We start from the raw sequence: 13,583 nt of genomic DNA, 5'->3' as shown, positions 1-13,583 counted from the left end.
TTTTCCTGACATAGAAACATTGGCTTAGGGCCAAGGAAGTCTATTAGTTTTGTTGGTGCAGGAAAAGGAGCTCTAATGAAAGGAGGATATGCTGGTGCAAACCAAAGCAGAATGACTATGTCAAAAAACATGATGATTCTACCTGAAGCAAAACAAATAGAAAAAATGACTATTTCTTCTGCAAAGACAGTCACACAGGTAATATTCTTTAGAATTCTAAATTTGTTTGAAAATTATACTGGTAAGAACTTGATTGAAATGTTAAAGGTAGAAAATATGCTTTTTTTTTTTTTAAATTCTTTTTAGGTTTTACACTTAGGTCTGTGATCCATTTTAACTTAATCTTTGTATATGGTACAAGGTATGGTCAGCTGTTGTTGCTGTTTTTGCATAGAGGTATTCAAGTTTTAGCACCATTTGTTCTGTACCACAGGGCATGTGGAATCTTAGCTCCCCAACCAGGGACTGAGCCCATGCCCCCTGCATTGAAAAGCAGTGTCTTAACCACTGGACCACCAGGGAAGTATGCTACTTTGAAACAATAACTTACTTCTAATACAGTACAGGCATACCTCAGAGATATCACGGGTTCAGTTGGAATAATACAAATATCACAATAAAGTGGATCATGTATATTTTTTGGCTTCCCAGTGTATATAAAAATTATGATTATGTTATACTGTAGTCTAAATAGAGTGTGCAATAGAATTATGTCTAAAAATTCTAATATAGATGACTTAATTTTAAAAAATCTTTAATGCTTGTTGGAGAAGACTCTTGAGAGTCCCTTGGACTGCAAGGAGATCCAACCAGTCCATCCTAAAGGAGATCAGTCCTGGGTGTTCATTGGAAGGACTGATGTTGAAGCTGAAACTCTAATACTTTGGCCACCTGATGCGAAGAGCTGACTCATTGGAAAAGACCCTGATGCTGGGAAAGATTGAGGGCAGGAGGAGAAGGGGACGACAGAGGATGAGAAAGTTAGATGGCATCACTGACTCAATGGACATGGGTTTGGGTGGACTCTGGGAGTTGGTGATGGACAGGGAGGCCTAGTGTGCTGCGGTTCATGGGGTTGAAAAGAGCTGGACGTGACTAAGTGACTGAACTGAACTGATGCTAGCCATCCTCTCAGCCTTCAATGAATCATAGTAACATCAAAGAGCACTGGTCACAGATTACCATAACAAATACAATAATAATGAAAATATTTAAAATATTGTGAGAATTACCAAAATGTGACACAGAGACTCAAAATGAGCAGATGCTTTTGAAAAATGGTATCAGTAGTCTTGCTGGATGCAAGGCTGTCACAAGCCTTCAATTTATTTTACAAAAGCTGCAATATTGAAGTGCAATAAAGTGAAGTGAAATAAAAGGTATCCTGTGTTGTGCTAAATCGCTTCAGTCGTGTCCGACTCTGTGACCCCATGGACTGTAGCCTGCCAGGCTCCTCTTCCATGGGATTCTTCAGGCAAGAATATTGGAGTGGGTTGCTGTGCCCTCTTCCAAGGGATCTTCCCAACCCAGGGGTCGAATTCCTATGGCTCCAATATTGTAGGTGAAGTCTTTACCACTGAGCCACTGAGGAAGCCCGAAATGAGGTATACCTATATTGATATATTGATTTTGTTAGATCCTTACCATATAACTAACATATCTTACAGCATAATATTGGCAGTTGGCTCCTATCATTATTATTAGAGTGTAATGAAGAGAGTCTACTCATGACCTTAAGAAAAATACTGTAAGTTGAGTGGCTTATAAACTTATTTCTTACTGTTCTGGAAATTGGAAGTCTAAGATTACGGTGGCAAATGGTCGGTTACTGTTGATGACTTTCTTCAGGTTGCAGACTACCAACTTTCTTTGTATCCTAACATAGAGGAAAGAGATTTAGCTAGCTCTCTAGCTTTTGTTGTAAAGGCACTAATCTCACTTGTGAGAGTGCTACCTTCAGGACCTAATTACCTTTCAAAGGGTCCACCTCCCAATACCATGACATTGGGATTAGAGTTCCAGCGTACGAATCTGGGGGGTACACAAACATTCAGTCCATAATAGTTATATACATATTACATATACATTATATTATATATACATCATATGTAATATGTATGTATTATTGTATATTACCTACATATTACATAGTGTCAACACCACTGTGTAAAAGGTATAATGCATCATGACCAAGCGGAGATAATACATGCAAGGTTGTTCTAATATTCAAAAGTCAGTACTACTTGTCTTATCAGTAGACTGAAAACAATGTGATTATAACAACAGATAAAAAGAATTTGAAAAATTCAATATCCATTAATGATAAAAAATTAATAAACCATTTCAACTAACTTGAAAAAGAATTTCCTTAGGAGCATTCTGAAAAACCTACAGTTACTAGTAATCTAGTAACATATAAAAAGAATTTTATGCCTTGAGTGCTTTAGTTTCATAAGACTGCCATTACATAATATCACAGACTAGATGGCTTAAACAGTGTCCTAATCTGCTCTTCCTTAGGGACTCTAGTCAGATTGGATTACCTCATTTTAACTTAATTATCTCTTTAATGGCCCTATCACTAAATTCAGTCCCATTGAGAGGTCCGGGAGTTAGGGCTTCAACATATGAATTTTTTGGTAGAGAGAGACAATTCAGCCCATAACAGTTACCAAGTGGGGTTTATCCCAGGGATGCAAAGTACTTTAACATCTTAATATCAATGTAATTTACCACATCTCATATCAGTAGAATAAAAAATGATGATCATCTCAATAGATTTAGAAAAAGCACTTTGCAAAATCCAACATCTTTTCATGATAAAAGTTCTTAAGAAACTAATAATAGAGGGAATTCAACTTGATAAGGGACATTTATGAAAAACCCACTAATATCAACTTAGCAGGCAACTGGATGCTTTCCCGCTGATGTCAGGTATGAGACAAATTTTCTTGCTGCTTCTATTCAGTGTTGTACTGGAGGGTCTAAAAATGGCAATTAGGCAGAAAAAAAAGGCAACCAGTTTGGAAAGGAAAAGGTAAATCTCTGTTTGTAGATGACATAATGTTATGTACGTAAACTCCTAAGAAGCCCACCAAAAAGTATAAAAACTAGGGAACTGGTGATGGTTCAGACTTGGCAGTCTAATGGTTCAAACTTGGTCCTCTCACTGTGGTGGCCCAGGTTCAATCCCTGGTTAAGGAACTAGAATTCTATAAGCTGCGGCATGGCCAAACAAACAATTAAAATTAACTAATGAGTTCTGCTAGGTTGCAGGATACATGGTCAATATACAAATATAGTTTTTACTTTTGGAATAATTTTAAAATTAAGGAAACAATTTCATAGTAACATCCAAAACAATAAAGTACTTACAAATAAATTTAATAATAGCAGTGACATCTTTAGCTCCAAAGACTGTAAAACATTACTGAATGAAATTAACAATGATCTGAATAAATGGGAGTGCATCCAAAATTTATGAATGGAAAGACTTACCATTGGTAAGATGGTGGTACTCCACAATTTGATCTGTAGATTCAATACAATCCTTATTAGAAATCCCAGCAGACTTCTTTGTACAAATTTACAATTGCTTCTGTAATTCATATGGAATTTCGAGAAACCCAGAATAGACAAAATACTCCTAGAGAAGAAGAATAAAGTAAGCAGATTCTCATTTTCCATTTTCAAAATTTACTATAAATCAGCAGAAATCAAGATAGTGTGGTATTGGCACAAGGATAGACATACAGATCAATGAATAAAACTAAGAGTCTAGAAATAAACCTATTATATCAGTAGTCAACTGATTTTTGATAAGGGTATCATGACTGTTTTAAGAGGGTCTTCAATAAATAGTGTAGGGATGACTGGATATCCACATTCAAAAGAATGAAGTTGGACTCTTACCTCATACCATATCAAAATTAATTCAATATGAATCAAAGACATATATATAAAGCTAAAACTAAAAAACTTAGAAGTGGTAAATCTTCATGACCTTGGACTTTGCAAAGGATTCTCAGATATGACACCAAAAATGTGAACCACAAAAGAAAAAAAAAAAACAGATGATTGGACTTTACCAAAATTAAAAATGTTTGTGTTTTGAAGAACATAATCAAGAAAGTAAAAAGTCAACCCACAGAATGGGATAAAATATTTGCAAATGATCTATCTGTTAAGGGATTTGTATATGAAATATATAAAGAATTACAACTCAATAGACAAATAACCCAATTAAAAATTGGTCAAGGGGTTTGAATACTCATTTCTCCAAAGAAGGTATGTAAATGGTCAAAAAGCACACGGGAAGATGCATGACATTATTAGTCATCAGAGAAACGTAGATCAAAACCAGTGAGATCTTTATACTCATTAGGATGGCTAGAATCAAAAAGTCAGGTGACAACTGTTGGCAAGGATATCAAGAAATCAGAACCCTACTGATAGGAATATAAAATAGTCCTGACACTTTGGAAAATGGTTTGGTAGTAACTCAGAAGTTTAAACATACTCTTACCATATGACCTGGCAATTCTACCTCTAGATATATACACCCAAGAGAAATTAAGATATATTTCAAACCCAAAACTTCAAACCCTGACTATTCATAATAGTCAGCAAGTGGAAACAACCCAAATATCCAACAGTGGGCAAATAACTAAATAGAATGTGATATATTCATACAGTGGAACATTTTTCAACCGCAAAAAGGAACGAACTACTGGTGCATGCAGCATTGTGGATGAATCTTGAAACCATTATACTAAATGAAACAAGCCAGTTACAAAATACCACACTCTATGTGATTCTACTCGCTTAAAAGTCCAGAATGGAGACATCTATAAAGACATGAAATGCATTAGTTGTTGCCTAAGGCTGGCAGATTGGACTGAAAGACTGAAGGCAAAAGAATGGGGCGGCAGAGGATGAGATGATTAGATAGCATCACTGACTCAATGGACATGAATTTGAGTAAATTCTGGGAGATAGAGGAGGACAGAGGAACCTGGCATGCTGCACTCTACAGTCTGAAGAGTCAGATATGACTTGTCCGCTGAGTAACAACAAGAACTGGGAGAAAGACAAGTGTTAGGGAGTCAGAATTAAAGGAAACAGAGTTTCTTCTTGAGGTAGTTCTAAAGTTAACTGTGGTGATGGTTGCTCATATCTGTGAATATGCTAAAAACCACTGACATGTACACTTTCAAGCTATCTAAAAAGATAATTCTTGCAGATTGTATGTAACTTTATGCCAATTTTAAATTTTGAAAGATTTGAAAATATAAAATGGAAAAATTAACATTTTAAAAATGAAAATTGGAAGCTTTTATTAAAGAAATGAGTAATTTAAAAATCTTTTGTCAAAGATGATTCCAGGCCCATATGGTTTCAATAGTGATATATGCCAAACACATAAGGACAAAAACAGAACAAGAAAAGTGGGTATACTGTAAAACATTTTATGAGGCTAGACTTATCCTGATATCAAAATCTGACTACAACAGTATGAGAAATAAACTTTACAAGTCAATCTCACTTGGAAACATAGATGGAGAAATCCTCAATAAAATATTGAAATTCAATAACAATAGAAAGAGATAATACATTGTAAGAAAGTTGAGTTTATATCAAGAAATTAATATTGGTTTAACATTTAAAAATCCATCAGTGTAATTCACCACATTCATAGCTTAAAGGAAAAAATGCATATGATCATCTCAATATAGTATTTGATAAGATGAAAATTTTATTCTAGATTTAAAAGATTCTTCTGAAACTGGAAATCACAAGAAATTTCCTTAATCTTATTTATAAAATCCTACAGCAGTGATCATATTTAATGGTAAAGCATTTCTAAGAAGGATCCATTTCTATCCAACATTCTTGGAGGTCTTAGCCATTTCAGTATGATAACAAAAAGAAATGTAAAGTATAAGATTTGGAAAAGAAGAAACAGAACTTTGAATATTTGTAGATGACACAATTATCTACATATAAAATTTTAAATCACCTAGTAATTATCAAATTACTAAGAGCTTAGCAAGATTATTGGATAACAAAAATAATCAAAAGCAAAAAATATATATTTGTATATACCAGCCACACACATTTCAAAAATTACATATTTTTTAATGATGCCATTTATAATAGCACTAAAATACATTAAATACTTGTGTATAAATTTAACAAAGATACACATAACCTATAAATTTTGCTGTGAGATATTAAGACCCAAACAAATGGAGAGAGAATTTTTTATGCACAATAAGAGCCCATATTCTAAGTGTATCAGTTTTACCCAAATTTTGATTTATAGGTTCTTTGCAATTTCAGTCAAAATCTCAAGTTGTTGTTGTTGTTGTTTTATTTTATTATTTTCCAGGAACTTATCAAGGTAATTCTAAAGTTTATATAAAACTGCTAAAGGGTAGGCATAACCAAGATACTGTTTGTAAAAGACTTCATTCATTTTTATCTTTGGCTGCACTGTGTCTTTGTTGCTGTGCATGGGTTTTCTCTGGAGGCGGAGAGTGGGGCCTACTCCCTAGTTGCAGCGTATGGGCTCCTCATCATGGTGGCTTCCCGTGGGCAGAGCGTGGGCTCTAGGTGCATGAGCATTGGTAAGTGCAGCACCTGGGCTCATTAGTTGCAGTGAGCTGGCTCCAGGGCCCGCAAGCTTTAGTAGCTGTGGCACAAGGGCTCCGTAGTTGTGGCTTGATGGCCCCAGAGCGTGCAGGCTTCAGTACTTGTGGTATGCGGGCTCCGTAGTTCTGGCTCTTGGGCCCTAGAGCTCAGGCTCAGTTGCTCCTTGGCATGTGGGATCTTCCCGGACCAGGGATCTAACCTGTGTCCCCTGCATTGTCAGGTGGATTCTTATCCACTGTTCCACCTGAGAAGTCCCCAAGATACTCTTGAATAAGAACCATGTGAAAGGACACTCTCCTTGGTAACAAATTTTATAAAAAGTGTAACATTAACAAAGGTATAGACAAAAAGTCTACAAGTGACTCAAGCACATAAACACTTGTTTTATAATAAATGTACACTAGAGAGTAATGGGAAAATAATAGGGTTTTCAAAAATTCTTATTGAAACAATTGGGTATTCATATGGAATAAAAACATATTGGCTTCCTTTCTCATAGTATACACAAAACTCAATTCCAGGTATATTATAGTTCTAAACATGAAAAGCAAAAATATTTTCATAATATAAGGATTGGGAATGTTTTCCTGGATGAAACATCTAAGATGTAAACCATAAAGGAAAATGTGATAAATTTGACTGTGCTAAGAAAAAGAACTTCTTTTTATTAAAAGAGACTACAAAGACAATGTAGCATATTAAAAAGCAGAGACATTACTTTGCCAACAAAGGTCTGTATAGTCAAAGCTATGGTTTTTCCAGTAGTCATGTATGGATATGAGAGTTGGACCATAAAGAAGGCTAAGCATCAAAGAATTGGCCCTTTTGAACTGTAGTGTTGGAGAAGACTCTTGAGAGAACCTCAGAATGCAAGGAGATCAAGCCGGTCAACCTTAGAGGAAATCAATCCTGAATATTCATTGAAAGGACTGATGCTGAAGCTGAAGCTCCAGTCCTTTGGCCACTTGATGTGAAGAGCTGACTCATTAAAAAAGACCCGGATGCTGGGAAAGACTGAAGGCAGGAGGAGAAGCGGACAACAGAGGACGAGGTGGTTTGATGGCATCACCAACTCAGTGGACATGAGTTTGAGCAAACTTTGGGAAATGCTGAAGGACAAGGAAGTCTGGTGTGCTGCAGTCCATGCGGTCGCAAAGAGCTGGATATGACTGAGTGACTGAACAACAGCAAGAAGGAAAATGAAGCCATAAAGTGAAAGATGATGTTTTCAACACATAAAACAGAAAAGATTCATAGTCAGAACATTTTGTTGTAGTTCAGTCACTAAGTCATGTCTGGCTCTTTGTGACTCTGTGGACTGCAGCACACCAGGCTCTCTTGTCTCTCAGAGTTTGTTCATATTTGTGTCTGTTGAATGGGTGATGCTATCTAACCGTCTTCCTCTGCCATCGCCTTCTCCTTTTGCCTTCAATCTTTCCCAGCATCGGGGTCTTTTCTAATGAGTCAGCTCTTCTCATCAGGTGGCCAAAGTATTGGAGCTTCAGCTTCAGCTTCAGTCCTTCCAATGAATATTCAGGGTTGGTTTCTTTTCAGATTGACTGGTTTGATCTCCTTCCTGTCCAAGAGACTCAAGAGTTTTCTCCAACTGCGAAGTTCAAAAGCATCAATTCTTCACTGCTCAGCTCTCTTTATGATCCAACTCTCACATCCATACATGACTACTGGAAAAACCATAGCTTTGACTAGATGAATCTTTGTCGGCAAAGTAACGTCTCTGGTTTTTATACACTGTCTAGGTTGATCATGGCTTTTCTTCCAAGGAGTAAGCGTCTTTCAATTTCATGGCTGCAGTCACCACCTGCAGCGATTTTGGAGCCCAAGAAAATAAAATTTGACACCGTTTCCATTGTTTCCCCATCTATTTGCCATGAAATGATGGGACCGGATGCCATGATCTTAGTTTTCTGACTGTTGACCGTAGTGTTTTACACTGGCAATGGCACCAGCGCTTGCCTGGAGAATCCCATGGACGGAGGAGCCTGGTGGGCTGCAGTCCATGGGGTCGCTAAGAGTCGGACACGACTGAGAGACCTCACTTTCACTTTTCACTTTCATGCATTGGAGAAGGAAATGGCAACCCACTCCAGTGTTCTTGCCTTGAGAATCCCAGGGACGGGGGAGCCTGGTGGGCTGCCGTCTATGGGGTCACACAGAGTCGGACACGACTGAAGCAGCAGCAGCAGCAGGTTTATCATAGCTTTCCTTCCAAGAAGCAACCGTCTTTTAATTTCATTCCTCAGGATGTTTAATGAAGTGAAGTGAAGTGAAGTCGCTCAGTTGTGTCCGACTCTTTGCGACCCCATGGACTGTAGCCTGCCAGGCTCCTCTGTCCATGGGATTTTCTAGCTTTCCTTCCAAGAAGCAACCGTCATTTAATTTCATGACTGCAGGATGTTTAATGAATTCTAATGTAAATTTTAAAGAGACAGAACTCAATAGAAAAGTGTGTAAAGGACATGTATGGGACATTTTCCTCCAAGAAAGGAAGTCAGAATGGGAATAAGCATATGAAAAGAAGTTCAACTTTATGAAAAAGTCAAAATGAGATACCTGTATACCTATACCCATACTAGTTTAAATTTTTAAATCTGACAATGCTAGTTGTTGATGAGAATATAGAAAAACAGCAACTGTCACAATGCTGGTAATCATGAACAGCTTACAGTCAACTTGGAAAAGAGTTTGGTGTTATCTAATCATGTTGACTCATCAATTCCACATCTATCTGTCCCGAAATGCATTCTTGTGTATAACAATATGCTTTTACATAAATATTTATTGAAACAGTTTTCATGATGGCCAAAAACTGGAAACAATTCAGTGTCAATGCAGATGACACCACCCTTATGGCAGAAAGTGAAGAGGAACTAAAAAGCCTCTTGATGAAAGTGAAAGAGAAGAGTGAAAAAGTTGGCTTAAAGTTCAACATTCAGAAAACGAAGATCATGGCATCCGGTCCCATCACTTCATGGGAAATAGATGGGGAAACAGTGTCAGACTTTATTTTTTGGGGTTGCAAAATCACTGCAGATTGTGACTGCAGCCATGAAATTAAAAGACGCTTACTCCTTGGAAGAAAAGTTATGACCAACCTAAATAGCATATTCAAAAGCAGAGACATTACTTTGCCGACTAAGGTCCGTCTAGTCAAGGCTATGGTTTTTCCAGTGGTCATGTATGGATGTGAGAGTTGGACTGTGAAGAAGGCTGAGTGCTGAAGAATTGATGCTTTTGAACTGTGGTGTTGGAGAAGACTCTTGAGAGTCCCTTGGACTGCAAGGAGATCCAACCAGTCCATTCAGGAGGAGATCAGCCCTGGGATTTCTTTGGAGGGAATGATGCTGAAGCTGAAGCTCCAGTACTTTGGCCACCTCATGCGAAGAGCTGACTCATTGGAGAAGACTCTGATGCTGGGAGGGATTGGGGGCAGGAGAAGAAGGGGACGACAGAGGATGAGATGGCTGGATGGCATCACTGACTCGATGGACGTGAGTCTGAGTGAACTCCGGGAGTTGGTGATGGACAGGAAGACCTGGCATGCTGCAATTCATGGGGTTGCAAAGAGTCGGACGCAACTGAACTGAACTGAACTGAACTGAAAGTAAAATGGATAAATAAAATAAGAGATGCTAATCCAACAGATACAATCAATCACCGATAAATTATTGGTGATTATAAACAAACTATTATACATGCAACAATATGAACAGATAAATAAAAATGAGCTGCTGAACAGAAGATGTCAGATAATTCAGTCACAATATATGACTATTATAAATTTTAAAAACTAAATTGCCTTGCCAAACTAGGTAAATACTAAGTGCTAACCAAAATCTGTAGCAACCAGAACTCTCTCATACTTTGTTGGTGGGAACCACTTGGGAGGAAACCCTTTTAGCAGTATCTACTATATGTGAACATAAAAATAATTCACTACCCAGGGATCTCACTCAGGTATACACCCAACATAAATTCATACAGTATAGTCAGCAAAACATATGCACATCCGTCTTAATAGTGGCATCATTTGTACTAGCCAAAAATTGGGAAACTACAGAAAATCTGTGAACAATAAATAAATTGTGATATATTGACACAATGGAATATTGTACAACAGTGAAAATTAACCATCTGCAACTCTACTTAACCATATGAATGGCTCTCACAAATGTGGATATAATTTTGAACAAAAGAAACCAGATATCAAGGGTACATGCTTCCTGATTTCATCAAAATAAAGTTTACGAACAGGCCAAAGTAATCCATGGAGTCAAAATAATCATTACCTTTGGTGTAAGAGATGGTGACTCTTAGAGAAGGAACTTCTAACATGCTGGTAGTTTTCTATTTCTAAGTCTGAATGGTAGTTACCTGGGTGTCTTCTGTTTATGAAAATATATTAAGCTGTACATTTATGTGTATAAGTCTATGTATATATTACTTCAATATAAGTTTTGAAAAGTAAATGCTGTTATTTAGGAATGCATACTTAAAAAAACTTTAAAAGAAAAAGAAAATAACTAGCAAAATCAAGTTAATAATATTCACTGAGGAGGGAGGGAGAGGCCGTAACATAGAAGGAGCAAAAACCAACGGAGCTGTTTTTGTCTAGAAGGAGCAAAGTCTCCTAGAGGTTCTTTAAATGTTCTAATTTTTTACTTCAGTTGCAATTATAACAATGTTTACTTTATATTATTTAACTATATTGTTATGTTTTAATTACATTTCTGTATGTGTTAAATTTCACATACAGAAAATTAGCCTAAGACGTATAAGCCAAAAATGTGTAGTAACTTGGGTAATGTTTATTAATAAAATGTTAAATGAAAAATTGTGGGTTTTAAAAAAATTATACATAAAATTAAATATACCAAAATATTAACTATCTGAATTACCTTTCTACATTTTTAAATTTTCTCAAAATTAATTAAATTTCTCAAAATTAATATGTATTACTTGTATATAAATAAAACATGAATGAGATTTTTTTAAAGTTGTATTACCTCAGTTAAGAAGTTTTTTAAACATAAAATCTTTTATCATTCAGTTGACCATGTTTGTCCTATCCTACATAGTTTATCTTTTTCTCTACCATTTTTATCTCTAGTTTTAGAACTTGTAGTACAGAAATCCCATCCTTTTTACTTATTTTATTTTAAATCACTATTTTCTACAGGTGACTGATATACATGGAGTTGATGTTACTCCCAAACCTCTTTACCGTCCAGATCCATATTCCGGTACAGGAAAGCCAAATAAACTATTGACTTCACAAGACGGATCACATACTTCAGACTTTATAGCTTCCTATAGCCTTTATCAGAACACATTAAATCCTAGTATGTTAGGGCAGTTTACAAGGTAGAGTATACTATTCTATGCTTCTTTGTGTTTATCTTATTACATATTTTCATTCAAGTTGCACATGTGGAAGTTAGATGTCAGTTGTCCTGTCTTCCAGCTCTGCTCTCCCACCCTAGTGTTCCGCCTCTTGTCTTCGTCTTTTGTTTTAACTAGATGTGGGGCTTACATTTATACTCCTACCAACACATTTGTGCAAAAACATATATAGATTTTACTCAAGATTTCCTGAGGAACCAAAAAGATGGGACCTAGCATTACAGACATATTTCTTTAGTTTTCTTCAGTTTCTTTTATGCTGCAGTTTAGAGGCTTCCCTTTTTTTCCTCCCTATTCTTCCATACAAATCCTTATTCTCCTATGCTTTGATTTCTGTCTTGTTTTTATAACTTTTTGGTAAATCATCTGTTTTGCATTTACATATGCAGATACTTACATAATTGAAAAATTTTAGAGCTTCCAATAGAGAAGTTCAATCTTTGCGATAATAAAACAATACTCCTAAAACAATCTAAGATTATGGGGAAGTACGTTAGTGTGTAGCTTTCAATCTGACAAATTAAAAGTTCTAGATGTTAACTAAGCACGATATTTTAGGAGAAAATATGCTGTCTAGAATCTACCTCCAAATTGGCATACAGATGCCATGGGAGTTCTGTGCAAAATAAAGGATGTTCCAATAAAGTGAGCCCAACCTTTTGGAGGCCAGTTGAAACTATAAATAGAAAGGAAAAGGTATGTAATATCATGGAGTAATGTTAAGTTCCTATGTTTAAAGGAAATTATTTTTGGACTCTTAAATATATTGATTTCCCACCAAATATATTAACTTTACTTTAAATTTTGAGAAGACATTTATCAAATTGAATAAAAGTGCATTTAAGATGGGATTTGAATAATGAGCAGAAACCTGGTGAAAATTAAAGGCAGAGTATTCCAGGCTGAGGCCCTGAGGTAAGAGAGCTCCATAAGATTGAGGAACTTTTAAAAAATAAAAGAATAGTGATGTGATGATAAGATGGAGAATCTCAGTAGATAGGCTGTATTTTAGATTTTTATCCTAAACATACTGTTGGGAATCCATTGAAAGACTTTAGACATAGACTTTAGACAAAAGGACTTTAAGACTTTTACTTAAAGAACACTAATCATCAACTTAATTTTTAAAGAATTATTTTATCACTTTTGCTTATGTGATTATAGTGTATTTGATTTCTCTATGTGTATCTGATAGTTTTCATTTATACATTTAATTGCCCATAAGGACATATGAATAAGTAAATAATGTTGTTTTTCATTGCTAAAGGTCAGTTTTAGGAAGCAGCACAGTTTCTAAGTCAAGTGTATCCACTAGTGAATCAATGGCAGAAGACCTAGAAGAACCATCCTATAAACGGGAAAGATTGTCTAGTTTTACAGGTAATGAGAATCCAATCTTTCATTTAAGTAACAGTTTATTATTTCTTTGTAAATGTGCTCATTATTTTTTGGGTGCTTGAGACATGGTAATCATTCCCAAATGCTGGCTTGTGCAACAGCTACATGAG

The 13,583-nt window shown here is 36.0% G+C and overlaps 1 protein-coding gene across 1 annotated transcript in view; it reads left to right on the top strand.

Moving 5' to 3' along the window:
* WDR78 (WD repeat domain 78) overlaps positions 1-13,583 on the top strand; it is a 93,988-nt gene continuing 80,405 nt past the window's right edge. Inside the window, exons 1-3 of the mRNA XM_013962736.2 lie at positions 1-198; positions 11,852-12,036; positions 13,343-13,455. Of these exons, the coding sequence (XP_013818190.1) occupies positions 76-198; positions 11,852-12,036; positions 13,343-13,455 (421 nt within the window). The 5' untranslated portion in view covers positions 1-75. The remainder of the gene's footprint in view (positions 199-11,851; positions 12,037-13,342; positions 13,456-13,583) is intronic.

This window comes from Capra hircus, chromosome 3, assembly GCF_001704415.2.
Source record: "Capra hircus breed San Clemente chromosome 3, ASM170441v1, whole genome shotgun sequence".
In the NCBI taxonomy this organism is placed as follows: domain Eukaryota; kingdom Metazoa; phylum Chordata; class Mammalia; order Artiodactyla; family Bovidae; genus Capra; species Capra hircus.
This window is presented reverse-complemented; position numbering and strand designations above follow the sequence as displayed.